Source organism: Phyllostomus hastatus, unplaced genomic scaffold (genome assembly GCF_019186645.2).
Source record: "Phyllostomus hastatus isolate PE091 unplaced genomic scaffold, TTU_PhHast_1.1 phas_scaffold_1066, whole genome shotgun sequence".
NCBI classification, from domain to species: Eukaryota; Metazoa; Chordata; class Mammalia; order Chiroptera; family Phyllostomidae; genus Phyllostomus; species Phyllostomus hastatus.
Window position 1 is genome coordinate 34,917,765 of NW_025334004.1, and position 27,448 is coordinate 34,945,212.

The 27,448-nt window shown below is 60.3% G+C and overlaps 2 protein-coding genes across 3 annotated transcripts; both read left to right on the forward strand.

Moving 5' to 3' along the window:
* Positions 1 to 4,077: 4,077 nt before the first annotated feature.
* On the forward strand, positions 4,078 to 14,694 carry PAOX (polyamine oxidase). Of its 2 annotated transcripts, XM_045854455.1 has the most exons (7): positions 4,078 to 4,350; positions 4,869 to 5,355; positions 6,038 to 6,228; positions 8,049 to 8,301; positions 10,927 to 11,039; positions 11,552 to 11,709; positions 14,325 to 14,694. In XM_045854455.1, exons 1-7 carry the CDS (start codon positions 4,167 to 4,169, stop codon positions 14,460 to 14,462), a joined length of 1,524 nt encoding a protein of 507 aa, XP_045710411.1. In that variant the 5' UTR covers positions 4,078 to 4,166; the 3' UTR covers positions 14,463 to 14,694. The 2 variants fall into 2 exon arrangements, with proteins under 2 accessions (XP_045710411.1, XP_045710412.1); XM_045854456.1 differs by lacking the exons at positions 8,049 to 8,301; positions 11,552 to 11,709; positions 14,325 to 14,694 and having other exon boundaries at positions 10,927 to 11,015.
* A 1,345-nt stretch (positions 14,695 to 16,039) lies between these two features.
* Positions 16,040 to 27,448, forward strand: MTG1 (mitochondrial ribosome associated GTPase 1). The gene is made up of 11 exons (XM_045854458.1): positions 16,040 to 16,221; positions 17,227 to 17,291; positions 19,569 to 19,673; positions 21,662 to 21,742; positions 22,208 to 22,264; positions 22,493 to 22,583; positions 23,882 to 23,943; positions 24,347 to 24,443; positions 24,586 to 24,667; positions 26,736 to 26,848; positions 27,171 to 27,448. The coding sequence occupies exons 1-11, from the start codon at positions 16,110 to 16,112 to the stop codon at positions 27,293 to 27,295; spliced, it is 990 nt and encodes a 329-aa protein (XP_045710414.1). The 5' UTR covers positions 16,040 to 16,109; the 3' UTR covers positions 27,296 to 27,448.

Consider the following 27,448-nt stretch of genomic DNA (forward strand, 5'->3'; position numbering starts at 1 on the left):
CCTCCGGCCGCACCTCGGTTTCCCGGAGGCGCAGACTCGGAGCTCACTCGGGCCGTCGGGCCCACAAATGCAAACAGCGCTCCACGCGGGCGGAACACAACTTGTGACCCTGGGATCCGTATTCAGGATCCAAAGCTCAGCCCCAGCATTTCCCTTCCCTTCCCCTGCCGGTGGAAACCCCCCTCTTCTTTCTTTTTTCTTTTTTTTTTTTTACTCCTCTGCATTTATGTCTCGTGGCCCAGAGGCACAAGGGGACTGAGGAACAGTAAACAATCATATCTCTCTGAAATGTGTATCGGTCTAAGTGGAACAGGCATGAAGCACAATACTGAATCTTTACATTGGCAACTAGGTAGCTATTAGTACTAGGTTGTGAATAGTTTCGTTTTTTACGAAAACAAGATTTTATTAAATTTTAACGATGAAAAGTTTTATTTATGTAAATGATTGTCATTTGTAACTTTAAAGTGTTTGGACGTGCAGTATCAGTCCCCCCTATTGGTGTTCTTGCCCAGGCTTTGCAAATGCGGGGCTGGAGATGAAAGACGCCCCCTGCAGACGGGAAGCAAAACTGATAAATTCTTAAGTAAGCAATAATGAAGTTCAAACCAGAATTTAATGTTCAGCAAAACTCACGACAAAGCTGAGGACAGACTAAAGACATTTTCATGCAGAAAGAGCCGTTACCAACAACTCTTACTAAAGGGGCCTCTGTGTTAGTGGGACAGGCAGCCAAAGGGAGGTGGCCCGATGTAAAGGAAGTTTTTTTCCAACACCCCAGGGCTGGTGTTGAGGTCGGATGGCTGCTGTCCTCTCTGAAGTAATGTAGGGACAAACACACGTGACAAAGCAAAAATGTATAAATTGGACTTCACCAAAGTTAAAAACTTCTGTGTTTCAAAGGACAAAATGAGGAGGGTGAAGCGTGAGTGCGGGGAGAAGGCCAGTGCGTGGTGGGAGAGGCTCCAAGGGTGATAAGTGGTAATGGACAAAAATACAACAAGACAAGACTTAAAGAAAAGAAAGTGAAGACAACCCACACACTGAGAGAAAATTTCTGCAAATCATATATCTGATAAGGCTCTTGTGTCTGGAATATATAAATTACACTTTGAACTCCATGATAAAGAACAAACCAATTAAAAATGGGCAAAGGATTGAACAAACGTTTCCCTAATAAAGACATAGAAGTGGCTAATAAGCACAGGAAAAGATGCTGAACATCCTTCGTCATCAGGCAAGCGAAAATCAGGACCACAGTGAGATACCACTTCATAGCTACCAGGAAGGCTGCACTCGGAAAGACAGACAATGCTAACGAAGGGTTGGTGAGGGAGTGGAGAAACTGGAGCACCCGTATGCCACCAGTGGGGATGTCAAAGGAAGCAGGCACTTTGGAAACTCGTGTGTACACTAAAGTCTTTCATGAATGTTCATAGCACCATTCATGATAGCCAAAGTGGGGAAAAACTGTCCATCACTCATGAATGGATGAACACAATGTGAGATATCCATATAATGGGTACGTGAGAATTTACAGTGGAATATTGTTTGGTAGTGGAGAGAAATTAAGCGTACTGATACATGCATACTACACGCTACTTTGTGGATGTACCTTGAAAACATGCTGAGTGAAGGAAGCCACCGAGAGCATGATGCCGTGTGTATGAAATGTCCAGGACAGATAGCTCCATGGAGAGAAAGGGGGTCGTGGTCGCCGGGGGCTGCAGACAGGCTGTGGAGCACTGTTAAAGGGTAGGCAGCTTCTTCTGGAGGATGGAAATGTTCTGAGCTTGGTTGTGGTACATACACTATAAAATGGCGAATTGTCTACTTTAAGTGGGTGCAGTGTGTGATATGAGAATTCTAATCCCTAAAGCTGTTTGCAAACAATGAACAGCCTGATTTGGTTCAGCCACCTGGGCAGTGTCACGGGTAGCTGCAGCCTCATCACCACAGGTGGCCCCCAGCATCAGGAAGAGCCGTGACTCTGTGCCAGTCAGATTGAAACGAGGTGAGTCCTCAGTGTGTTGAAGCTGCTGCTGGAGGCCTCAGACGCGGAAAAATGGCCCCGCACTGACCACAGATGGCCACGTGAGTCTCCTGTTTCAGAGCACGTGGCTGAGGATAACAGACCCCATTGCTGGTTGGAGTGCCGGTCGCAGCTGTTTGGTCCAGGCAGTGGTGCAGTACCCGGTGGACGGCGCGGCCTGATGATCCCCTCGCACCTCCTGGGGCCTCAGGCGCTCCCTCCACAGATGTCTGAGCTGTTGCCTTCTCTCCGGCCATAAAATTAGCACGTCAACTTCCGTTGTGTAACTGTTTTCTCCAGTCACCCCCTAACCGAACCCAAGCCTCCAACCCAGGTGTGGTCAGGTGTGAGCATTTTTACTCACGTCCTGTGGTCAGGACGGGGCATTTTTACCCTGTGGGCCACCGTGGGGAGACTGTGGAGCAGGCACTCAGCCAAGTGGTCCCTGCTTTCCTAGAGCAGGGGAGTGTCAATCAACAGGAAGAGCCCCAGCTAGCGTGGCTCAGTGGATTGAGTCGAAAGTTTGGGCATGTGCCTGGGTTGCCAACTCACAGTGATGCCACATGCCTGGGGCGGAGTGTCAACCGATACCTTGTCTAGGGCTCATTGCAGGGTGGGCACTGGCTGTAAAGGACAGGAGAGCCTAAACAATGACACAGGAGAGTTTCAGAGGCAACAGAGCCTGCCCAAGGACAGCAACACCGCCCTCGAAAGGAGTGGTGGCAGCCACCAGCCACATGGAGGGAGGGCAGAGGTCTACTTGGAGCAGCCAAGGCCCATGCAAGGAGGCCCCCTTCCCCGCAGGAAACCAACCGTGCAGCAGGGTGTGCTGATTTCCGGGGCACTTACCCTGGGAGTACCTGGGAGAGACCCAGAGACCAGCGGCCAGTGTGCTCAGCTCAGGAAAGTGTCCCCAGTGGAAGACCAGACACCTGGGACATTGGCAGCAGCCCTGGGCTCAGCTAAACCTTGGGGGGACATGGCCCAGGTTTATAGGGAACCTCTGAGGAAGGACACCCTCCCAACCAGAGACTGCTTCAGACAGCGAGGGATGAAGTTCCTCCTGAACGGAGGACTGCCCCCCTTGCAAAGTACGGCCAGGGTAGCCACAGTCCAGACACGCTGTTTCACCGGCTGCCCAGCGGGCCCTTCTTAGCTGTGGGATGTCAGGCTGAGTGGGAAAGCCAGGGGTCAGGCGGTCAGCTTTTTGGAGAGCTAGCCCTAGGCCCAGAGCTTTCGCTGGGAGGTGGTGCTGCTCACCCGGGACCCACCTCAGGGTCCCCGCAGCCACCGGAGCTCCTCCCGGGACTTTGTGCTACTTTTGCCTGCGCCTGGTGACGTGCAGTGGTCCGGGGGGCGCCTCCGGACCCGCGGAGAGCCTCGCGGGACCCGCACGTTCCGCCATGGAAGCCCTGACCGCCTGGAGCGCGAGCACCGCGAGCTCCGACTGGCCAGCGAGCTCCCGCAGAGGCGGCGGAGTGAGGGGTGGGGAGTGAGGCGCGCAGGGCCTCCGGCCCAGCGAGCAGCGTGCACACCACCGTGCCCCGCTGCCGGGGCACCTCGACCGGTTTGGTGGCCTGTAGGACCAGCTACAGAAACTGCTCGGTGTCAGGAGCGCCGTCAGCCTGAGGCTGGGCATTCCGCAGGAATTTTCAGACAGCTTCGGGAGACGGCAGCACGTCTCCCCACATCCTTCTCTGAAAGTGCACACATCCCTTGCACGCACATTTCGCTGGAGAAAACTGTCACATGTTTATATGTCTGTTTTTTGCCTCCTCCCACTGACCTCCATGAAGCCTGGGGTTTTGTCCAGCACTGACCGCTGAGTCCGAAGCCCCGTGAATTATCTAAATAGGTACCTTAAGTCACATGACTACATCCGCTTCCAGGGTCCCACACGGCCCCGCCCCTCCCCCCGCCAGCCCCGCCCCTCCCCCGCCAGCCCCGCCCCTCCCCCCGCCAGCCCCGCCCCCTCCCCCCGCCAGCCCCGCCCCGCCCGCCCCTTCTCCTCTACGCCCCGCCCCGCCCCTCCCCGCCCCGCCCCCATCCCCTCTCTTCTCAGCCTACCTCGAGTCTTCGCGCGATCTGCACCTCGTAGCGGCGGGGACCCGCGGGGACTACCTGGCACGGCGCGATGAAGTCGAGCGGCAGCAACACGGAAGCCCCGGGTCGCGGCCCACGGGTGCTGGTGGTGGGCGGCGGCATCGCGGGGCTGGGCGCCGCTCAGAGGCTCTGCGGTCACCCTGCCTTCCCGCACGTGCGGGTCCTGGAGGCCACGGCCCGCGCCGGAGGCCGCATCCGCTCGGAGCGCAGCTTTGGTAACGGCCTCTCCTGAACTCCTAACCGCATCCCTACCTGTGCCGCCCGACCTCTGCCGCCTCCTGGCCCCGCCTGCGCCCGGGGTTAACCAACCCGGAAGCCTTACCTGCCCCAGTGAATCCCCGCCGCGCCCCAGCTAACCCCCCAAAGTTCACTGGTTCCCCCAGACTCAGCTGTCCGTAGCTAGCAGGGCCGGCCCTGCGGGAAGGTAGCCTAGGCTTGTACCCACTGCAGCCTGCACGAGCTCCCAGGCCGGGCTTCTGCACCCGGGCACCCCTCCAGAGTCCTACTCAGGCAGGTGCAGGCCAGCCCCGCCCCCCGCCGCCCCCCTCGCTCAGGCGCTCTCCTTAAACTAGGCCCTTCGGTGAGGGACTGTGGTCCTCAGGGACCTGTGGCCCTTGGGCTGGTTTTCAGAGCATATTTGGGAAAGGCAGGGCTGGCTGTGGTCCAGGAGAAGGGTGCAGGGGTCTCCTTTGTGGGGACAGAACCGAAAGGTGGCATCGCTGTCCTCTCCCAGGTGGTGTGGTGGAGATAGGTGCTCACTGGATCCACGGGCCCTCCCAGGGCAACCCTGTCTTCCAGCTGGCCGCCAAGCACGGGCTCCTGGGGGACCAGGAGCTGTCGGAGGAGAACCAGCAGATAGAGACTGGAGGTCACGTGGGCCTGCCCTCTGAGTCTTATGCCAGCTCGGGGGGAAGGGTGAGCCTCGAGCTGGTGGCAGAGATGGGCAGTCTGTTCTACAGCCTCCTAGACCAGTCCCGGGAGTTCCTGCACGTGGCCGAGGCCCCTGTGCCCAGCGTCGGGGAGTACCTTAAGAATGAGATCCATCGGCGTGTGGCCGGCTGGCCAGAGGGGGAGGAGGCCAAAAAGCTCAAGCTGGCCATTCTGAACAACTTCTTCAACGTGGAGTGCTGTGTGAGTGGCACCCACAGCATGGACCTGGTGGCCCTCGGGCCCTTTGGGGAGTACACCGTGCTGCCAGGGCTGGACTGCACCATTCCTGGGTATGCTGCCCCCTCCCCGCTCCCCAGGCCCCTCCCCGCTCCCCAGGCCCTCTTTGTCTACCTCAGGTGGAGTTCTGGGAGGCAGGGGAGCTGTGGGAGTGACAAGGGGACATTTTGTCTCCCCTTTTTAGAGAGCCGGTCATTTGTTTCCCTGGTTTTGCTCATTTAAGAAAAAGGAAACATTTCCAAGAAAAAGTGATGAAAAAAAATGCATCTTGTAACCCTCCCCCCAACTCCCACCCTGTCCGTGTTCACAAGGCCCCTTAGGTGCTCAGCACAGTGTGAGGGGCCCTTTGTTGCCTTAGGGTGGCGGTCCCCATCCTGGGCCCTCGGAAGACACTCCCAGGACTGTCCTGCTGGACTCTGCCTGGTGTCGCCCACGTTCCCGCACAGGGGAGGGCCGCTGTGCATCTGAATGCTCAGAACCAGGGTGCTGGGAGGGGCGCTTGTTCTCTGCCTGCGTCGCCCGTTGAACCCTCCCCTTAGCCAGGAGGATGTTATTAATACTCCCGTGGTGACTCAGAAGCCACAGGGTGGAGCCTGGCACGAGCCCGCCCCAGGCCCTCCCTGCCCCCTGCCCAGCCGCCTCTGTTGTCCGGTGCCCCAAGTGGGCACCAGGTCGCCTGCAGCAGGTCCTGCCTCCAGGCAGGTCTTCTAATCAATGACACTCTGTCTCCCCCAGGGGCTACCAAGGAGTCACAAACTGCTTGGTGGCCTCTTTGCCCCAGGACGTGATGGTTTTTAACAAGCCTGTGAAGACTATTCACTGGAATGGGTCCTTCCCGGACGCCGGGGAGACGTTTCCAGTGTTGGTGGAGTGTGAGGACGGGGGCTGCTTCCCAGCACATCACGTGGTTGTCACCGTGCCGCTGGGTAAGGCCACTTTCTGAGCCAGGTCTTCCCCCTCCCCCACCTTGCCTCTGGCTTTCTCCCCCCCTCCCCCAGCTGGGTCTGGGGCTTCCTTGGCTACTAAGCTCCCATTTTTCATTCTAAGTTTTGGAGAGAATTACTCTATTGTGCTTTGGAGCAGTCTGCATGCTTTGCAAACAGGAGTTTCACTGAGAAAGGGCAAGTCAGCTGTTCTCTCCTTTGGGGGCAATTTATTGAAAGTTTGGGAACCCGCCCGCGACGGAGGTCTGCCTGAGAGACAGGGTGAAAGCCACACCTCAGGACTAGCTCCAGGCAGTCGCCAAGGAAGGGGCCAAGTATGTGATCTGCGGGCGTCTAGAGCTGACGCCTTCGACAGAGGCTCTGAGTAGGAGTTGATAATTTGGTGCAAGGTGGAGATGTTGAAATCCAGGTTTGCCATCCTGAGGACTGAGGGCCTTACCAGGCCCCACAGTATTGGATCAAAGTCAACCGAGATAAGTCACCTAATTGCCCGAGTTCACAAGGCTAGCAGGTGCCAGAGCTGAGGCAAGATGAAGAGTCTCCTGGACGTCCCACCAGTGGGATCATCCAGACAAATTAACATGTTGTTCTGCCCTTTTGTTGGCCTTTTCTCTCTCTCTCCCTCCCTCTCTCTCCTTCCCTCTCTCTCTCTCTCTCTCTCTCTCTCTCTCTTTCTTTTCTTAATCTTTTTTAAAAAGACTTTATTTACTTATTTTTAGAGAGAGGGGAAGGGAAGGACAAAGAGGAAGAGAAACATGGGTGTGAGGGAAAAACATCAGTCAGTCGCCTCTTGCATGTGCCCCAGGCAGGGGACCTGGCCCACACCCAGGCCTGTCCTGGACGGGAATCTGCTGGTGACTTTTCGCTTTGTAGGCAATGCCCAGGCTGCTGAGCCCCACTGGCCAGGGCTGGCTTAGTCTCTTTGCCATTGTTTCCACAGCAGCACACACAGGTCCACCGCAGAGCCCGCCCCCAACGGCTCTGCTCCTTCAGATTTTCGGGTGCTTCCTGAGCCCCTGCGGTGATCAGCAGGTGCCTCGTTATGACTGTCATGTCATGGCACACTTGCTCTTCACAGCCACACACTGAATGTCCTTGTACGTGGGTGTCATTGCTTAACGTGGGTGGATTGCGGGTTGTGTTTCCTCTTTCTGTTTCACATGACGTTTTCCACGTGTATGGAAGAACGCTCTTGCGGACGTACCTGCGGGGTGAATCCAGGAGCAGAGTCTGCGTTGAGGGTCTGGACGGGGGTTGGGGTGTGGCTGCGGCCGATGTGGCAGCCCTCCCGGTCCTCTCCGCTGCCCGCCTTGCTTCCTCTGGGCTGGCCACCTCGTCGCATTGACTTGCAGGTCGTGTGCGCCTGAAGAGAGTGGCTTCTGCTGTGAATGTTTCATCCCGTTTTTGTTTGACTTAGAGCTAAGTTAATTTTTTCTCCAGGCAGAATAGTTTTTATGTAGCCTCCTGAGGCTTGTGCCTCTCGTGGCTTCTCCCCACAGATCCTGAGCCACATGTGCTTTGCAGGGCTTGAGAGGCAGAAGGAATGGACGCGAGACTCCGTCCCTGCAGAGCATTTGGGGTGGGGCCTGTCCAGGTGGCCGCCGGGCCTTTCATGCCCTGGGCACTGCAGGCCTGCCCCCCGGGGCTGTGAGTCCTGGTGGCCGGCCTCTCCCGGTCCCGAGCGGGCAGCGTGTGCTGGGAGGCCTCTGAGGCCTCAGGCGGCGTCGGGGGGGCTCCTTGGGTTATCTACCCCAGTTTAGGAGAGTGATGTGCTGTAAGTTGAGTCCAATTGTGAATTTCAGGTTTCCTTAAAGAACGTCTGGACACCTTCTTCGAGCCACCTCTGCCCCCGGAGAAGGCGGAGGTCGTCAGGAAAATGGGCTTTGGCACCAACAACAAGATCTACCTGGAGTTTGAGGAGCCCTTCTGGGAGCCCGGCTGCCAGCACATCCAGCTGGTGTGGGAGAACACGTCGCCCCTGGAGGACGTTGCCCCCGCCCTGCAGGACGCGTGGGTCAAGAAGCTGGTTGGCTTCTGGGTCCTGCCTGCCCTCGGGTACGTGCACTCCCCCTTTCTCCGAGGCAGCCTCAGGCGTGAGCGTGTGCTGGGAGGGGCTGGCTCGTCAGCCACAGATTTGTTGAGGATCCAGCAGTGTGTCGATTCACCAGGAGGGGCCTGGGGGATTTAATGGTGGGGATCCCAAGGGCGCCCCAAAGCGCCGATGGTAGATAGGCACCCTGGGCTGGTTGGACAGAAGGACCCCCACCGTGTGCAGCTGGTCAGCAACGCTGGGGCCCAGAGAGTGTGGTGGACGGACGGAGGCATGCTCCGTGAGTGAGGAAGTGGTTGCTGAAGCGCTCGGCAGCTGGGGCTGTAGTCACGGAAGTCTGAGACCTGGACGTGACTGTGCCTGGGAGGCAGCTCTGAACGAGCCGTCCTCGTGAGTCTCGGGCTGAGTGGTGCAGCCCAGACACACAGCGTAGGTAAAGCGGCGTCAGTGGGCTCAGTGCCCACCCAGGGAGGAGAATGCGAATCGTTGTGGGGGCGGGGGGACTGGTTTTTCTGACAAGATTAAAAGGCTCAGGTAGCCCGTGTGGTCAGTCGGCAGATGTGGTCCCAGGCTTCCCTGCAGACATGTGGGGGGCCTGGGGAGCCCCGCCTGGGGACTCAGGGTAGGAAGGGCAGTGCAGACTCGTCCCCAACAGCCATGCGAGTGCGGCGATGCTCCACCCTGTGAGGGGACCCGCGTGTCTCCTTTGCGCTGAAGATCAAGCTGACACTCGGGGTTGGACCTGTGTCCGGGGCTGTGGGTGAGCAGTGGCTTGGTCACTGGTGTGCATGGTCACCGGCTTCAGGCCCCACGGCTGCGCTCTGTGGTCAGGGCCTCGTGGGGCTGATGGTCCCGAACACCTGGGGGTGTTCGTGGGACACGCCGTGGCCTAGGACAGTGGCTCTCACACTTTGTGGCCTCGGGACCCCCTTTTACACTCTTAAACATTGTCAAGGACCCCAAAGAGCATTTGTGCCTGTGGGCTGTATCTGCCCATGCACCACATTAGAGCTTAAAACTGAGAAATTTCAAAATGCTTCCTTTTTACAGAGAGAGCACACCTATTTCATATTAGTGTAACTAATATTTTTTCATGAAAAATAACTATTTCTGACGTGGAGCAGTGAGAAGAGGCCCACGGCTCTGCCTGTGGACGGCGTCGTGTCTCCGGCGCAGTCCCCTCCGGGCGGAGTCGGAGGAGGGTCTGGGCCCCGGCAGGCCGGTGGGGAAGGGTGCTGTCCAAATGCCTTGATAACTGTGGGTCTTCTGGGACGAGGCACCAAAACCCAGCAGTTTTCCCCTGAGGGCTGGCTGCCGTGTGGGGTCTGAGAGGTCCACTCTGTTCCGCTGAAGTCCGGCCGCGGTCTCTCACGTCCGTGGATCTCTCACTGGCCCGCGCTCTCAGGGGGCCGTTCTGGAATGACAGCCGTGAGGTCATCCGTACGTCGGTGTGTTCCACGGTGCAGCGTCAGGAACTGACTTAGTGTCGCCACTGATCTTGGAAAAGTCCGTGGTGAGGCCCGAGTCAGCTGTTGGTGGCAGGCATGGGTTTTCTAAAACTCTGACTTTTGCTCGAAGGCTTAAATTTTATCATCTGCAGAAAATATCTGCAGTTGTTCTGGTGACAAACACTCTGCTGGGTGTCCAGAGACCGCTTGCCTCACACCTAAGCCCAAACCCAGCTTGTCGGTGGGTGGTTTTATTTTATTTTTTATTTTTTTAAAGATTTTATTTATTTATTTTTAGAGAGGGAAGGGAGGGAGAAAAAGAGAGAGAGGAAAAAAAATCAATGTGCAGTTGCTAGGGGCCGTGGCCTGCAACCCAGGAATGTGCCCTGACTGGGAATCGAACCTGCGATGCTTTGGTTTGCAGCCCGTGCTCAATCCACTGAGTTACGCCAGCCAGGGCTATTTTTTATTTTTAAGGGATTTTACTTATTTATTTTTAGAGAGGGAAGGGAGGGAGAAAGAGAGAGAGAGAGAGAGAAACATCAATGTACGGTTGCTGGGGGCCGTGGCCTGCAACTCAGACATGTGCCCTGACTGGGAATCGAACCTGCGATGCTTTGGTTCGCAGCCCAGGCGCTCCAGCCACTGAGCTACGCCAGCCAGGGTAGTGGGCGGTTTTAAAACGGCCTCCATGAAGGACGCGGCTGGTTGAGCCCTTGGCCGACGGAAGGTCCCCGCGCAGTAGAAATGCTTCCTGCCTCTTCCCCTTTCGTCACGTGGAACCTTAGAAAGACAAGTGCCACGGAGTCAAGACTTAACACAATGAGTAACTGTTGCTGCCTCGTGGAGGACACTCTCAGCTACTGCGGCTTTCTTTTACTGCGCGTGCGCGGTGGGGGTTGCCGCTCGTGCAGGCTGCTGCAGCCTCGGAGCAGCTCCGGGACAGCCCTGTCCCCACCGCGGCTCTTACTGTAGGCCCGGCTGCAGCCGCCCAGTGTGACGAAAGGACGCCCAGGAGTTCGGCCCACACCTGCAGCGCCCTGGCTCGGGGAAAGCCCCCGGGGCACGCTGTGTGTGGGTGCTGCAGGCTCCCTGCATGGCGGCTGGGTCCTGGCTGAGAGACCCCGGACTGCGGAGGGCTGGGCCCCACGTGGGTGGTCTCAGTGGGTGTTCTCCGCGCAGGTCTGCCCACGTGCTCTGCGGGTTCATTGCCGGACTGGAGTCTGAGTTCATGGAGACGCTGTCGGATGAGGAGGTGCTTCTGTCTCTGACCCGCCTGCTTCGCAGGGTGACAGGTACTCACCAGCACGGCCCTGCTCTGCCTGCGCTCCGTGTGGGCTGATCTCCAGACGGGAGCTGAGCTTCCCAGCAGGGAAGAGCTGGGTTTGCCTCCATGAACTTCTAGGGGCAACCCTTCCTCATGTCGGTGGGGCCACTCACCGGGGTTCTTGTTTCTGAGGAACTGAAGTGGCTTTGCAAACACTTTCTGCTTCCTTCTAAAATATGCCACCAAAGCAACTGCAGCTGTCCCTGATCAGGGCCGTGCAGACGAGGCCGCAGAGGCTGGACGGAGCACAGCGACCTCCGCGGTCACGCAGGGGGTGAACGCAGCTGCTGCTGCTGGTGGTGTCCTCAGGGGGGCAGGGCGGAGAAGACAGGGAGAGCCTCTCATTCCTACCTTCCGAGGCTTGGCTTCCTTCCTGGGTAGGTTCTTTCCTTTTACGCTGGCCAGCCTCGGAAATGAAGGCCCCAGCGCAGCCGTGCGGGCAGGAGTCCCGGGCTCACACCTGGCGTCTCTGTGGTTCAGGGAATCCGCAGCTTCCCGCCCCCAAGAGTGTGCTGAGGACTCGCTGGCACAGCGCCCCGTACACCAGGGGCTCCTATAGCTACGTGGCCGTGGGCACCACCGGGGATGACATTGACCTGCTGGCCGAGCCCCTCCCTGCGGACAGAGAGAAGGCCCAGGTATGATGTGAGCCCTGGGCGGTCCGTGTCCCCGGGAGCTGCTGGAACCCAAGGGAGTGTGGGTGGGGCTGGGACCCCTGAGACTCAGAATCCCTTTTAGAAATTAAGAATAATTTTAAAATGCATCATTTTCACCAGAATCATCCATGCACGTAGCTGAAGGCCTCCGAGACTTCTAGAGCCATCTAACACCGTCTCACGGTTTAGGAGGCTGGTGGAGGGTGCTCCAGGCTGTTCTGGCTGACTCTGGTCTCTAAACTTACGAAGAACAGGTTTCTGCCACCACTTTGGTTTTAATCCTCACCCGAGGTTATTTTTATTGATTTTACAGGGAGAGGAAGGGGCAGGGGGGAGGGGTAGAGGGAGAGACATCAATTGGTTGCCTCTTGCACTCGCCCTGACCGGAGGTCGAACCTGTAACCTTTTGGTGTTGGGGACAGACACACTGCAAAGGCCTGAGCACCCAGACAAGGCTCTTCCACCACTTTCTGTAGAACATTTGGTTGTGGGAGGCGTCAGCAGTGTACAGAAGCAGGCAGAACCTTTGGGCTCCAGGGGTGTGGGCCCCTCTGTGCCCGCACTGCTGCTGTTCAGCCTGCCCCTGGCGACGTTTTGTTTGCACATATTTCATCTCTAAAAGGCACAGGACAACCTCTTAAAACATGTAACAACAGCACTGTTATCACATTTAGAATGAACAACTTAGTCCTGAGAATCAACACGTCACCCGACACTCAGCCTTGTCTTCTGAGAGCTGTGTCACCACTTTTCAGTCTGTGTGACCGATGGGGCCACCTCTGGACTCCCACTGGCACGCAAGGGCTTAGGTTTCTTCCACTCTCTGCCGCCCAGCGCTCTGCCGGCGGCTTCTGGTGAGACCGCTAGTGTTCGTGTTACCGGGCTGGCTCCGGGCACCGCCGACACCCTTGCTGCACCGCGTGGTGTCTCCCCCTGCTCATTTGTAGGTGTCAGTGTGTGGGTGTGTGTGCATGCGCCTGTGAGCAAGTGTGCAGATGTGTGTGTGCAAGTGAGGCACGTGAGTGCGAATGCACACGTGTGTTTACATGAGAACGAGTGAGCGTGTGTGTACCGGTGAGTGTGTACAGGCATGTGTGTGAGTGAGCATGTGCAGGGCTGTTTTCTGGGCCCTCTGGCCTGGGCTCTGCTAGCTGTTCGCATCACTGTGGGTGCTGGTGACTGTCAGGTTCCGTTTCCGAGGCAGAGCCGGAGCCTGGCCCTTCCAGCCCCACATCCCTCCTGCCCCTGCCCCTGCCCCTGCCCCAAACCCCGCTTAGCCTGTGCTCTGTCTACCCCACACCCTCTGTCCTCCCCCAGCCCTGTCCCTCACCACTGTCACCTGGTGCTCCCTGTGCCTCCTCCTGTCCCGGACCCTGTCCCCTCTCCGTCCTCTCTGGGTTTGCTCCTTCACTTTATTGGGCTGTTAATTCCAGTAGCTTCCTGGGAAGGGGTACATGGAAGGTGAATTTTTAGAGAAAGTTTGCCTGTGTGAAAGTGCCTTTTTTCTACCCTTACAGTGCAGGTGTCCAGTCCTGGTCACTAGGTAACAAACCCGGAACCCAGTGGCAGGAACAATGATCCCATAGGTGGGCACAGTGGGGTGGTTTCATTCTGCCCCACGGTGTCTCGGGTCTCAGTGGGAAGACTTGACCACAGTGGGTGACTCAGGGCCCTGCCTGGGGTCACCCGAGTCTCCTCTCACATGCTGCCACAGGCTAGGATGGCATGAAGGTGGAGCTTGCCTGGGACACTGCCTGGAGCTCCTTCCTGTGGCTGCTCTGTGTGGCTTGGGCTTCCTTGCAGCGGGCTAGCCCCAGGACATTTGCATGGCCTCCTGTGACCAAGCGGGGTCAGAAGGCGCCATTCTATCCAGATTCCAGGGGCAGGACACAGACCCCCTTTTCTGTGGAAGGAGTCTCCAAGAACTTGCAGCCTTGCAAAAGCCCGCTTTGCACATAAAATCCTAGTGTGAGAGTCACGCCCCTCGGGGTTGGAACCTTTTCCAGTGTTTCTGCGGGGAGTCCAGAGCCACCTGGAGTTCCTTCTTCCTTGTGTCCCGTGTGCCAGACCCTTAGGAAGCTCGGAAGAGTGCAAGGCTCCCACTCCCACTGAGTCTGCGGGCTCGCCACCCTCGGCAGGTGTTTCTCCTCTCACATGGCTCACCTTGATCCCCCCAGTCAGCTGGGAAGTTCTTGTGAATTATGTCATCTTCTCTCTGCTTTTCTCTTTTATCTTTTTTCTGAGATGTCTGCTGTTTGGGTGGTGGACTTCGGACTGGTCCTCAAGTGTTCTTATCTTTTTCTCTCCTAATTTCCATCTCTGTGTTTTTTTGTGTGTGTGTGTCTGAGTGTCGGGGGATATTCTCAATGTTTCCTCCCAGACCTTCTGCTGTGTCTTCTGCTTTGCAGTCGCGTTTAGTCCTGAGTGCTTGCCGTCTGAGGCCACTTCCCACGAGCAGCACCTGCTGTTGTTTTGTGGCTGCATCAGGGTGTGGGATTCCGTGAAGAACCGAGTCACGCACTCCCCGTCAGCTCCGTGTCCGCAAATGCAACAGCTCCACTGACTGCGGCACCCTGTTCTAACCCCCTTCTCTGCAGCTCCAGGTCCTGTTTGCGGGAGAAGCCACACACCGAACCTTTTACTCCACCACACACGGGGCTCTGCTGTCTGGCTGGAGGGAGGCCGACCGGCTTATCGCTCTGCGGGACCCCCAGGCGCAGCCGCCCGGGCCCTGAGCCTGCCTGCTCGCTCAGTGCTGGGGGAGGCTCTCACCACCCTTTCCTTTACTCAGCCTGGCTGGACACTGGAATGCGTTGTAGCCGGGGTTGGGGCTATCGTTTCCACAGCTGTTGCTGGGTCTGGCCAGGGCTGGACTGCAGCCGAGCTGGGAGGTCTTCCTGGAGAAGCGAGACACAGGTGTGCCGGCCGTGGATGCTGCTGGCTGCTCATAAAGCATGTTAAAGCCTCTGTGTCCAGAGTCGTCCTTACACCCAGAGCTGCAGCTTCTGTGGCTTCTGTCTTTGCCTTACCCCAGGCTCAGGTCATTGCAGGGTTCTGTGCCCCCGGCACACGGCCTGCCCGCCCGCCCCTGTGTTCCCTGGACTCTGGGTGCTGTGGTTGCCCCTTGTCCGGGAGTTCCTGAGTTCTCACTGGTGGCTGGGACCGCAGCATAGCCAACAGACCTCCTGTTGTTCACCCGCAGCTGCTCAGAGGGCCAGACAGGGGCCAGTGAGTGGGAAGATGGGAGGGCCCAGGAGGTGCTGTGTCTTGAGGAAGAAGAGAACAAACAGTGAGACCTCGAGTGCAGAGGGACAGAGTTGCTAGCTGTGTGTTTCAGGGTGAGTGTGGGGAGCATGTTGGGGGTGCACTGGGCAGTGTTGGGGTGAGTGTTGGCACAGAGCCTTGTCTTTCCTGTCTTGGGTCAAGTGGCCCCTCCAAGAAAGGGGTCTTCCCTGCCCCGGAGTTGTGTGTCCACTTCTGTGTGTCGCTGGAATAGTTCTGTTGGACAGCTGCCAGTCAGAGCACTGTGAGCAGAACCCAGAATTAGTTTTACTGTCTGAGGGCTATGAAACAAAGCTGCTTCCATCAGGTGCACTGATCTGTACTGTGGACACCCACAGTTTCATCAAGCCACGAGCCTTGGGGAGACATTTCTGTATCCCAGGAGGCAAAGGCAGGACCCAGGGGTTGGGGGCTGGGGGCTGGGGCTGAGCCCTCCACGATGTCTGACTCATCAGGAGCCCAGAAGCCACGGGACAGGGCTTGTCTCAGGTGGTGGGCGCGCTTGTCTCAACTCCAAGGACACTTAGCGCTGAGTGTCAGGAGGTTTAAGGCCGTCCAGACCGCAGTAATGATGTCTTCGTGCTGAGAACCTGAGCGTGTTGGGTCTTGAAGAGCTCGCTTCAACAGTTCCGTTAGAGGAAGGGTCTCATAACCCAGTGCGCGGTTGAGGAGCGTTGAGCGCCCGGACTAGGTTCCACGGTGTCGGCTTCGAGCTCTCTGTGTAGTAACAGCAGCCAGCACTTGCAGAGGGCTTGTCTGTTACACTAAAACTTGTAGTACTTGAAAAGCAGGACAATACATTTATACGGTAAAGTTAAAATATTTGAAAAATTTAACCAAGTTGGTAGGTAAAATGGGACCAGACTGAAGCAGTCCCGGAGCCCCGCCCCAGCCCCGGGCCCTACCCCCTGGAGCGCCGTCTGAAGCCCAAGGCAGCGTTGTGCGCACGCGCCCCCCGCCCCCCCCCCCCCCCCCCCCCACGCCGTGCGCGGAACCTTGGAGTGCCGGAACCTTCGGGCGGGCTCGCGGGCTGGGCGGAGAGGTCCGTGGAGGGAGCGGCTCCCTGCGCTGCACGGCGCAGCGCTCGGGGGTCCGAAGCCATGAGGCTGACTCCGCGCGCGCTGTGCAGCGCCGCGCGGGCCGCCTGGCGGGAGAGCTTCCCTTTGGGAGGTCGTGATGTGGCGCGCTGGTTCCCGGGCCACATGGCTAAGGGTGAGGTCCTGGCAGGAGGGGGCGGCTTCCCGGCGCCCGGGTCCTCTCTGGTCGCCCTGGAGCGCGTCGGGAGGCGGCGGCTTTGGCGGCCGGGGTGACCCAGGGTGACCCGGGATGAGCTAATCCCTGATCCCCAGCAAGACCCTTCTGCCACTTTATTCCCCGAAGCCTGTTTCCACGTCGGGTTTTAAGAAGAAGTAATATTCCTGCTTAATATCTTGAGGACTAAAGGAACTCTGGATAGGAAAGCGCTTCGCAAGTTGTATTCAGTTATGATACCTGCAGCACCTTAAAACATAGAGTCACTTCTAATCTTCTGCCTGAACCTGTCTGGGAGCTTCTAAGTATCATAATCTGGTCCTAAGAGCGCGTCTAGGACCGGACCAGCCCTTTCCGTGTCGTGGTTGCCACTGTCCTGCCCCAGCCCCCGAGGTCTCTCAGAACCACTCCAGGCTGCTGCCCAATGTTATGCACGCGGGGGGGGGGGGGGGAGGGTGGCACAGGTGGGGTGGGAAGAAGGAGCGAGACGTTGGAGGGTGTGCGTGAGTGGCAGCGTTGCTGTGAAGGGGAGGCCGAGCAGCAGTGTCGCTGTCGCTGGGCAGAAGGCTGCCGCAGGTGGGGTGGGCGGGGCTGGGGGCGGAAGAGCTTCGTTACTTTTGCCGGCTGTGTTCTTGGTTAGGGGTGAGTTGGCTGCAGCTCAGGTCCTCACAGCATCACCGGCTTAAGGCCCAGACGAAGACCCACAGAGGTTAAATCTCCCACCCAGAGGCACCAAAGCCTCAGGTGGTGGAGACAGATTTGGCTGCCCTGCAGGCAGGGCGCTCACGTTGAACCTGATGGAGGGGCCCAGGGGCTGATTATGGTTGTGTTTACGCAAAGCCTGTCACTCAGATGCACTCTTTTTTAGGGTGCTTGCGGTGGTGTGTCATTCCTGACAGATCAGCTGAAATGTGCTAGTGCTCTCAAAAGGCCATGGACACCTGGCTTAGGTGTTCTGTTTTCCAGGGCTGAAGAAGATGCAGAGTAGCCTGAAGCTGGTGGACTGCATCATCGAGGTCCACGATGCCCGGATATCCTTTGCTGGTTGTGATGCTGTGACTTATAATAAGAAATACATTTTTGGCCTCTGTCCCCACTCCTGGCCCAGAGCTCCTAAAACCCTTGGAGTTTCCAAAGTGATGAGAGAGACAAGAGTGTCTTTTATGCTAACGAGGCGACTTTGGAAAGCCCCTCGGGAGGGGGCTGGTGTCAGGGACGCCCCTGACTTGGGGGTTGGAAGGTGCAGTCCCTACCTCCAGGCCCCCAGGGAGGGAGGGGGCTGGAGGTTGAATCAGTCACCATGACCGAGGAGTCCATCCTTCTTGCCTGTGGAACGAAGTCCCCACAGACCCTGAGGGGCTGGGGCTGGGAGAGCGGGTGAGCAGGTGGAGGCCTGGGGGTGGCACTCCTGAGATGACGCGGAAGCTCCGCCCCTTCCCTAGACCCTCTCCCCCGCCCGCTTTGCCTGTGTGCCCTGCTATGGTGACCTGGCGATCTGGTGAGGCCAACGTCCCTCTGAGTCCTGCGATCCGCTCTTAGTCGAACCCGAGGGGGGCGTCATGGGACTGGGTGACAACCTGGACTTGTGAGTGGAGTCTGAGATTGGGGGAGGGGGGCCGTCTTGGGGGTCTGAGCCCGGACCCTGTGGGGCCTAACACCACATCCAGGTGGAGCCGAGTTGGACAGTAGGACAGGAGAGTTGGACAGTAGGACAGGTGGCTGGTGCTGGGGACTGGCTTGTGGGGGGGGGCCCGTTGGAGTTGGTGCAGAGCTGTAGTGGTGCAGGGGAGGCCCTGCTCCTGAGTCGGGTAGGGCTTGAGGCTGCAGGCGCATTCCTGGCTCTGTTTCCGCCCGCCTCCGTGGCCTGGTCCCTGCTCAGGTCCTCAGCCACCACAGCAGCTAGCAGCCTCACCTGCCCTGGTTACAGGCATCTTATGCAGTGGTTCTCATCCCTCCTTACACGTTGAAATTCCCCCGGGAGGTTTTTTAAGAGGATCGGCCTGGGCCCCTTTCCAGACCACTTAATCAGATTCTCTGGTGTGGGGTCAGGCCCTTGCTTTTGGAAGTTCCCTGTCAATGCGTTGGTGGCGTCATTTGTCCCAGGCCTCTGCCTGTCAGGCTCCAGCCCAGGGTTCTCCAGGTGGGAAGCGGAGCCGGTACCACGCCTGAGGCACAGATCAGCAAGAAGCGATGCTCTTGTTCCTTCAGGAGTTTACTTTTCAGACCTGGGTTTTGTTCTGTTGAGCCACATTTTGATTCTTTTTATGTGATGACGGTTTTGGTTGGAGCATTGTGAGAACACCAGCTTTAGATTGGAGGGTGAGGGACAGTTTTCAGCATTTCAAAGGCTTGTGCGAAAGTCTGTAATAAAGTATCGGTTTTCGTTGTTGTAGGCAAGCATAACAACTCATGTCCTGCTTCATGTTGGTCAGAAGTGTTTAGTCTGGTTATTGTTCAGCACTGTGGTGGGAGGTCATCTCCGCTGGTCTCTAGACATCCTGCCTTTCTTACCCGGGACGTGGCAAGAAGGCCTGACTTCCGCGGCCCTGGAGGCTTCTGGTGTTTCGAGTGGGCGCAGGGTTGCTGAGCCTCGGAGGGAAGGGTGTGGGACGTTGTGTGTTGGGTGAGGACGCAGCAGGTGCCTGCTGCCTGCAGCCCAGGCCTGCCAGACTCCGTCAGAGATGAGGCACCAGGAGGGGCCCGAGTGCTCAGGAGGTGAAGGCCAAGGCCTCCCTCCCGTCAGTGTCACACAAGGGTGACCCTGCAGTGAGCCCAGGGTCCCTGCCCGAGAGGACGAGCGGCCCAGCGATGGGAGTGAAGAGGTGGAAGCTTCAGTGGGGGTCTCCCAGGGGCAGGGGGCTGTCTCCTCCGTGGCAGTGGTGGTGGGAGAAGAGGCGCACTAGTGAGGACTTCGTGGACAGCACTTTTTCGGGTTACCAGGTCATTCGTTTTGAACTTTTGTGGACAAACAGTGTTCTGTGTACAAAACATTCCACGGATCTATCTCCTGTTTCTGTTACCGCCATTCCCGTGTGAGAAGCTGTGTAGGGCCACGGCCCTGCTGGTGGCCTCCGGTCCACAGGAGGCGGCCTCAGGGGCTCCGTGGCCACCTGGGGAGGGCAGCGCTGGGCCAGAGTCCTGGCTCAGGGACGCGAGGCTGCTGAGGCTGCACGGGCGCCCGCCCTGAGACCGGGCCTGGGCTCCTTCTGAAGGTTCCCTGCTGAGGGAGCAGCGAGCTGGGCCAGAGGACCAGGCGGACCGATGGGCCAGCACACGCTCTGGAGGAATTTCTGCCTTAATGTTGCCACATCCCCCTTTCAGGCCGAAACCCTCTGTTTAAGGAAACCCTCGGGATCAAGCCTCACTTGCTCGTCCTCAACAAAATGGACTTGGCCGACCTGAAGGACCAGCAGGTGAGGCCCCGCCCGGCCGCACTGGCGCAGGGCTCGCTGCGCTCCCAAGGCGCTCACCGCTGAGACAGACCCGCTGCCCGGCAGGCGTGCTCTGGCGCTGCGCCCTCGGCTACGTGCTCCACTGACGTTTGATTGGCGGTCCCGGTCCCCTAGCGCGCATCCTCCCCCGGGGGCGGTGCCAGGATGTGCTGCTGCTGCCGCCGCTGCCGCCCAGCGCCCCCTGGTGGCCTCTGGCTGCACGTGAGGCTGAGCGGTTGCAACATGGCTCCTGCGCCCCGGAGCTGACTGTCACGTTTTATTTCGTTTTAGTTAGTTTGTGTTGCAGTGGCTGCGTGAGGCTGTAGGCCTCCTGTGATGGCTGCTTCCCCGTGGTGCCCACACTCACCCATTCCACAGTCTCCCAGACCGCTGGCCCGGCCTGCAGGTGGCCTCCTGCCCACTGTGTGACGGGAAGCGGGGGGAGGCCCTGAGGAGCCAGCGGGTTTCTCCAGAGCCAGGCAGGGCCAGGGACACAGGTGACGGGTGCAGGCCGTTCCCTGCGGGTCCCGGGGGAGACGGGGCTCCGGAGCGCTGCTGTGAGTGTGCATCTGCACTTCACGCTGTGTGGTCGGGTGCTTTGCAAAGAGCCCGGGTCTTTTGAAGTCCTTCTTTTCCCAGTTGTGATGCAGAGAGTTTCCTTGCACTGCAGCAGCGAGAATGCATTTCGGGTTTCTCTGCACACCTGAGTTGCTCACGCCCCGACCACAGCCCCTGCCACAGGTTTCCAGGGACGTGTCACGTGCTGAGCTGCCAGAGGCGCCTGCTCCCCGAGAGCCCCAGCTTGTGCCGCCCCTGCTCTGAGCGAAGGCTCTCGTGGCCTCCTCGGAGGAGACTTGAGCGTCACCAGCGATTGCTTCTGCCCTGAGACGCTCACTCTGGTATCGTGCTGGGCGCCCCGAGGTTACCCAGCCCGGGCTGCAGCGCGTTCCCCCCAGGTGCTGCTGCACGAGGTCTTGGAGGGGAGGGCCGAGGCCCCGGGGTGGGTCTCTGAGCTCTGGGCAGGGCGTCCCCACACGTTCATGCACTTCCCAGCGTGGCTTCAAATGTGTCTTCATCTGCCTCGTTGAAGCGCGTAACTGAAACTGACCGAGCGTGACCTTCGTTCACCTCAGCAGCAGCCACGTGCAGGTCAGCAGCTGGTCACACAGGGCAGTGCCGGTCTCCCCGAATGCTAAGACCGGCGAACGCCCACCGGCCTTAGTTCACTCCTGGGCTCTGAGAGTCTCCACGTGCTCTGCGATGAGTTTGGGTTCCAGCCTCAGAGCAGAGTTCGTGCTGTGCCAGGTGGTCAGGACCCCCAGGAGTGAGTGGGGGGGACACCGGAGGGAGAGGAGACTGGCTGCATGGCGGTGCTGGAGGGGCTTCAGAACCACTCAGTCTGGCCGCATGTTATTAGGGGGCCTGCAGTCCCCAGACGGCAGTCTGTGTGTGCTGAGGCTCCTCCCCACGGAGCCCAGCCCTCGGCCGAGACGGGGCCCTTCCCGCCTGTCCTCACGCAGCCAGCTGCCCTGGGCCCCGGCGGGGACCAGGCCGCCCTCCCCAGGCCCCTCACACAGTGCGTGCGTGCTGCCCACGGCACCCGGTCCGCCGCGCCTGAGCCTGTCCTTCCCCTCATCCCCAGCCACGGTGGCTCTGAGCCCAAGTGTACACCGGCAGTTTTGGGTCCTCGGACTTCACAGTGTCACACCAGCCCAGCTTTTATTTGGTATTTAAAATGGAGCCCTGGCTGGTGTGGCTCAATGGACTGAGTGCCGGCCTGTGAACCGACCGGTCGCCGGTTCGATTCCCGGTCAGGGCCAGGTCTCCAGTTGAGGGCGTGAGAGAGGCAACCGATCGATGTGTCTTTTGCACATTGGTGTTTCTCTCCGTTTCTACCTCCCTTCTGTCTCTTAAAATAAATAAAATCTAATAAAAATAAAAATAAAGTGCAATGCACATATCTCTTTCAGAAAATCATACAGCACTTGGAAGGACAAGGCCTAAAAGATGTCATTTTTACCAACTGTGTCAAGGACGAGAACATCAAGCAGGTGGGCCTTTCTGTCCTGCACCCGGACGCGTCTGCTGACGGCGTTCGGAGACGCGCAGGCGCTGCACACCTTCGCCAGAGGCGGGGCTTCAGGGCGGCCCCCCGAGGACTCGAGGGTGTCCCTGGCTCACGCGTGTCCCGGCGCCCGGAGCCGAGGGCCCGCGGGTGTGAGAGCGCGGAGCCGGGCTGCAGACCGCATGCTGGGCTGTGAGGGGGACGGCCTTCCGAGAGCCCAGAACCTCCTGTTTGCTGGTGGGATTTGGAGATTTTACTGGGGACACGCGTCTTTGTCAGAGGGGGTTGTTGTCACCCTCCTGGGGGGGCTCTCCCGCTCGTTCCTGGTGGAGGCCAGCACAGGCAGGGCGCGCGGGGGCCCCCCCACCAGAGCGCAGTCCCAGTCTGTGATGCGGACAGAGCCCAGGGGCACCCGTGTCCCAGGTGAGCACCTTGTGAGTGTCTGTTGCAGGTCATCCCGGCGGTCACGGAGCTGGTGCGGAGCAGCTACCGCTATCACCGAGGAGAGGTTGGTTGGGGCGGTGCTGGCCCTGGGACAGCCCCTGCTGCTCAGGAGCCTGAGGCTGGCCTGCTCCACCCCTGGGCCCGACCGGGCCCTGGCACCTCGGGGCTCTGCTGCTGGGGTGGGGGTGGGGCCTCTCCCCTCAGCTGGCCCCTGCTCCAGGTCCCGTGGTGTGGGCCAGTGGGTCCCGGTGGGGGTCTGGCGCCCCCGACGGCGGCTTTTCTTCCCCTGCAGAATGTGGAGCTCTGCATCATGGTGATCGGCGTCCCCAACGTGGGCAAGTCCTCACTCATCAACTCGATCAGGAGACAGCACCTCAGGAAAGGTACTGCGGCCTTGCCCTTCCTGGGCTCTGTCCTCGGGCTGGTCTCCTGCCACCGCGGGACCCAGCTGGCAGCCTGAGGCTCGGCTGCACCGTGAGACAGTCCTCCCGGTGACACTCTGTACGGAACCTGTTCTCTCTCTGCTCCTTGTGCACATGGCCTTTCTAAACCTTGGCGATTTTGCCTTTTCGTTTATTTAAGTTGTTCACCTACTGCACCCACAGCCTTGCAGACGATGGAGTCTGGTGGCAGGCAGGAGCGCCCCCTGGCGTGGCAGCCTGTGGGGGTCACCCCTGGGGGCCCCGGGTGTCCCCATGCCCCACCTGGTTCTCTGATCACGAGGCACGTGGGAGTGCCCACAGCCCTCTCCCCTGTGTCCGTCCCTGTTCTGTGGAGTGTTCCAAAGTGTAAAGCACGTCTGTGCAGGCGTCACCCCCACACCTGCCCGTGGTCCTCATTAATGTTGTTCCCCGGACACAGCCCCACGCTCCCTGGGACGCGGTCACTGCCGTCTACTTTTTAAAGTTTATTATTCTTTCCCTGCGGCTTAGGGAGGGTGGTGGCATTAAAGGTGCGTGACTCAGCAGCCCCTCTGCCCCAGCCCTGATGACCCAGAATGTCCTTCCTGTCTCTGCACCTGTGAGCGCAGCAGCTCCCGTGAGCGGGGTCATGGGCATCTGTCCCTCTGGGACGGGCTGTGTCACCAGGCACAGAGTCCTCCAGGTCCGCCCACGCCGTGGCAGGAGTCAGAACCTCACTCCTTTGACGGCTGAACACGTTGCGTCGTGTGGGTGGACCACATGTGCCCCTGTCCGTCCCCCAGTGGACACGAGTCCCTCTGCGCTCCAGTTGGCTCCATGGTGCAGAGCCTGCTTGGGGCACATCTTGGGCAGCCGGTGTTCAGAGCACAGGCTGACCCCTGGGTCCGGGCAGCCCCCAGACAGGCCTGCCCTGGGCGGAGCCATGGGGCAGAGGCGTAGGCTGGAGGCTCGGCCAGGGCGCACAGGGTCCCGTCCAGCAGGGAGACAGGTGGCTGCTGGGAGGGGCAGCTGTGGCCCGACCTTCCGGGTCAGGGCCCTCTGGTCTTGTCTCCAGTGGGCGTCGGGGTGCCTTCCAGTGGCAGGGGGGACGGGGGGCGGGCAGACTCGGGGCCCTGGCTGTGAGCCGACCTGGGGCCGAGCCCTGCACACAGCCCGTCCGGGACTTTGCTGGCAGGGTTCCGCCCGCCTCACTGCGTATTCTGCGCCTGCCGTGCCAGGCGTGTGTGGTGCGTGTTTGACAGCCTCTTTCTGTCCTGCAGGAAAAGCCACCAGGGTGGGCGGTGAGCCTGGGATCACGAGAGCTGTCATGTCCAGAATTCAGGTAGGGCCTCGGCTGCTGGGCCCAGGGCTCCGCACGCACAGACGAGCCGTGCCCGCCCTGTCCTTCCCCTCCGTCTCCGTTCCCACGGGACCCTTGCCCTGCACCAGGCCCTGCACCAGCCTCACCAGACCTGTGTGTGGAGGGGCACGCTTGTTCCCGTTTTCAGTTGAGCAAACAGGCACATGGGAGCCCAAGGTCACACAGCGGTCAGGCCAGGGCTACATGGCGCTTCTCGTCTCAGCCACAGCTCAGCGTCCCCGCGTGTCCCCTTCCTCCTGGGTGGGGAAGATGGGGCGGTGGCGAAGCCCTCCCGTGTCTCCTGTGGGGGGGCCACCTGGCAGGAGGCCTGGCGGGAGAGGGTGCTGGAGGCTTCCTGAGGGTGAGCCCTGCCCTCCGCCCACAGGTGTGTGAGCGGCCGCTGATGTTCCTGCTGGACACCCCCGGGGTGCTGGCCCCTCGGATCGAGAGCGTGGAGACGGGCCTAAAGCTGGCCCTGTGTGGTGAGCTGCCCTCGGGGCCCCACCTGGGGCCTGGCACCGTGACCCTTAGTGCCCTCTCTGTACGGACAGGCAGAGTGGTCAGGCTGGGGGCACGGCCGCCCCTTGCAGCCTCCAGCTGAGACCCTCGGCGGCCTGCTTCCAGGAACCGTGCGGGACCACCTGGTCGGGGAGGAGACCCTGGCTGACTACCTTCTCTACACCCTCAACAGGCACCAGCTGTTTGGGTGAGTGCGGCGGGGGCCTCTCCTCTCCGACGTAGTTCAAGAAGGGGCACGGCTAGGGTGCGGCAGACAACAGTCTGTGCGTCGTGTGATTCGTTTCCACGCGCGAATGCGTCTGTGAAGCTGCTTCGCACACCCTCTGCCCCACCCGCACCCCGGGCCTGTCTGCCTTCGGTCCCTTCCTGGGATTTCCCCGGACAGGGCCGCACCGCGTGTTGCTTGTTCCCGACGTGCGCGGTGTCGTGTCCGTGGGGGCGTGTCCGTGGGGGCGTGTCCGTGGGGGCGTGTCCGTGGGGGCGCCCCGGGTCACTGCCGGGCAGCAGCGCCCTGCGCAGACTCAGTTGCTTGTTGTCACCTCTGAGTGGGACGCACACCCCTCCTCCGTCCCCTCCAGGACAGCGGTCACTTTTACTGATGTTCCCCAGAGAACCAGCTGTGGTCTCGGTGGCTTTGTGTCTCGTCTTCTGAGTTTCAGAGTCTCACTGAGTACTGTTCCTTCGTCATTGCCCCGTTTCTGCTTTGCTGGTGTCCTGCGTCACGACCAGCTCTTGAGAGGGCCCTGGCGTCTCTGGCGACGCCTGGTGCGTCTGGTTTCCGAGCAGCGCACCAGCTTTTGCTCCGCCGTCAGTGCAGAGACCTTCCCGCGGTGATGTCCTCTCACCGATCCGATGCGTGTGTCACCGACGTGACCTCGTGTACCCTTCAGAGAGTTCTCTGTCCTGACGGCCGCCGGTCGGGTGCCAGCCTCGCCACTGTAGCTGGGGCCCTCCCTTGGAGCTCATTTGTGTCTTCATTCCAAACCCCATGGGTCTCTCTCTCTCTCGCCCCCTCTCTCTGGGTCTCTGTCTGTCTGTCTGTCCGTGGCTGTTTTTTTAAGGCTCGTTGGCCACATTTTGTGACCTCACTTTATTTGGAGCAGGTGTCTTGCGGTTCCCAGACCCTCTGAGTGATGCCGTAACACGCTGTGGGCAGCGAGACTGCCTCACGAGTCTGCTCCTGGTTCCGTCCTGACCTCCGGGAGGCCGTCGGCCTGGGCCTGGCTTCCGCGTGGCTGCGAACCCAGGCGCACGGTGGCCGCTGCGGCTCACACGGATGTGAAAGGCCCGCTGCTCTGCTGTGCGTGGCCCTGCCCCTCGGTGGCTGCTGCTTCCGCCGGCGTCTCCTCTGGCGTTCGGTGTGACGCTGCCGGTTCTTTCCGAGTTGAGTTGTCTGAGGGCGACTGTCTCTGCCTTTGTTCCCGAGGGACTCTGCCCTGTGCACGGAGCCCTGAGTGGCAGTTCTTCCCATCCTGGGGAGGCATTTGCCTCATCCTGCCCCCGCCCCCCCCCCCCGTCTGGGAGAATCTGCAGCCGGGTGTGTGTCCGCTGTTAGGTTTTCTCCGTTCACCCTCCTGGGCAGTCGGGACGGCGGGCCCGGTGCGCTCTTCTCAGCCGTGAGTTCATGGCTGCCTGCCGCTGCTGGGCTCCCATCAGGTTCGCGGCCTTCGATTCTCCGGAGTTATTCTGCCCGCTCAGGAGGGCAGTGGCCACGTGTCGGTCAGCCCCGCCCGGCGTGTTCCGTGGAGCCCTCTGTGTGAGTCCCGTGGGCGTCGCCTTCTGTGCCTCGGGCGTCCCCGCTCTGCGAGCGCGTGCGCTGTGGTCAGCGCGGCTGGTCCGACGTCTTTGCTGCCGACCCTGGCGTCTGGCGGGGCTCCTCACGGGTCCGAGTTCTGGTCTGGGTCTCCGAGCGTCCTCTTGCCGTGCTGGCGGCACTTTGAGCTTCACCGTGGCCGGCGTGGCTGCTCGAGCCCCCGGTGCGGCCTGCCTGTGGAGTGGCCCGCTGCGCCGACCCCGGGCTGCTCTGCGTGGGGTGGACGACAGCCGAGAACGGTCGTTTCTTTGCCACCGAGGGCTCCAGTGGGGGAGCTGGCCACGGCCACCCAGGAGGTCAGAGGTCAGCAACTCCACGGCGGGCCCTCGGGGTCCAGTCCCCACCACACACTGGGGTCACTCGCACCCACGGGGGCCTCTGTGGGGCCAGGTGGGGCCTCGCAGGCCGGCCCGGCTCCTGCTGGCTGACGGCTCCCGTGCAGGTACGTGCAGCACTACGGCCTGGGCGGGGCCTGCGACAACGTGGGGAGCCTGCTGAAACGCGTGGCCGTGCGGCTGGGGAAGACGCAGAAGGTGAAGGTGCTGACGGGCACAGGTGAGGCTCGGGCCCTGCGCGGCCTGGCCTTTGGGGCGGGTGTCACTGGGACACGCCCCCCCCCCCCCCAGAGCCAAGGTTCTGCACGGGGAGCGGCCCTTGTCCAGCCCCCCAACTGTGGCCTGGGCGGTGCTGGGCGCACCGTGTGTCCACCCTCCTCTGCAGCCTCGGGGGGCTCGCTCCATCTTCCTTCCGAGGAGACCCCGGGGCCCGAGCTCCACAGACGCCCGCCCCAGAGCCCCTGTCTCAGAGGGCGGGTGGGACGGGGTCCGGCCCCGCCCTGCGTGGAGGCTCCTCCCCCACCAGACCCCGGTCCCCCCAGGGAACGTGAACGTCATCCAGCCGAACTACACCGCCGCTGCCCACGACTTCCTGCGGGCCTTCCGCAGCGGGCTGCTGGGCCCCGTGATGCTGGACCGGGACCTCCTGCAGAGCGCCCCGCCGTAGACCCCCCCGGCCCTCGGCCCCGAGACGCCGGGCGTCCCAGACCGTCACGTCCGGGCCTGGCGCTCAGGGCCCCCTCGGCCAGAAGCTGCGGCCGGCCACTGCGCACTCAAGCCTCCGCTGCAGGATCCCCCCCCCCCCCCCCCACCCCCCCAC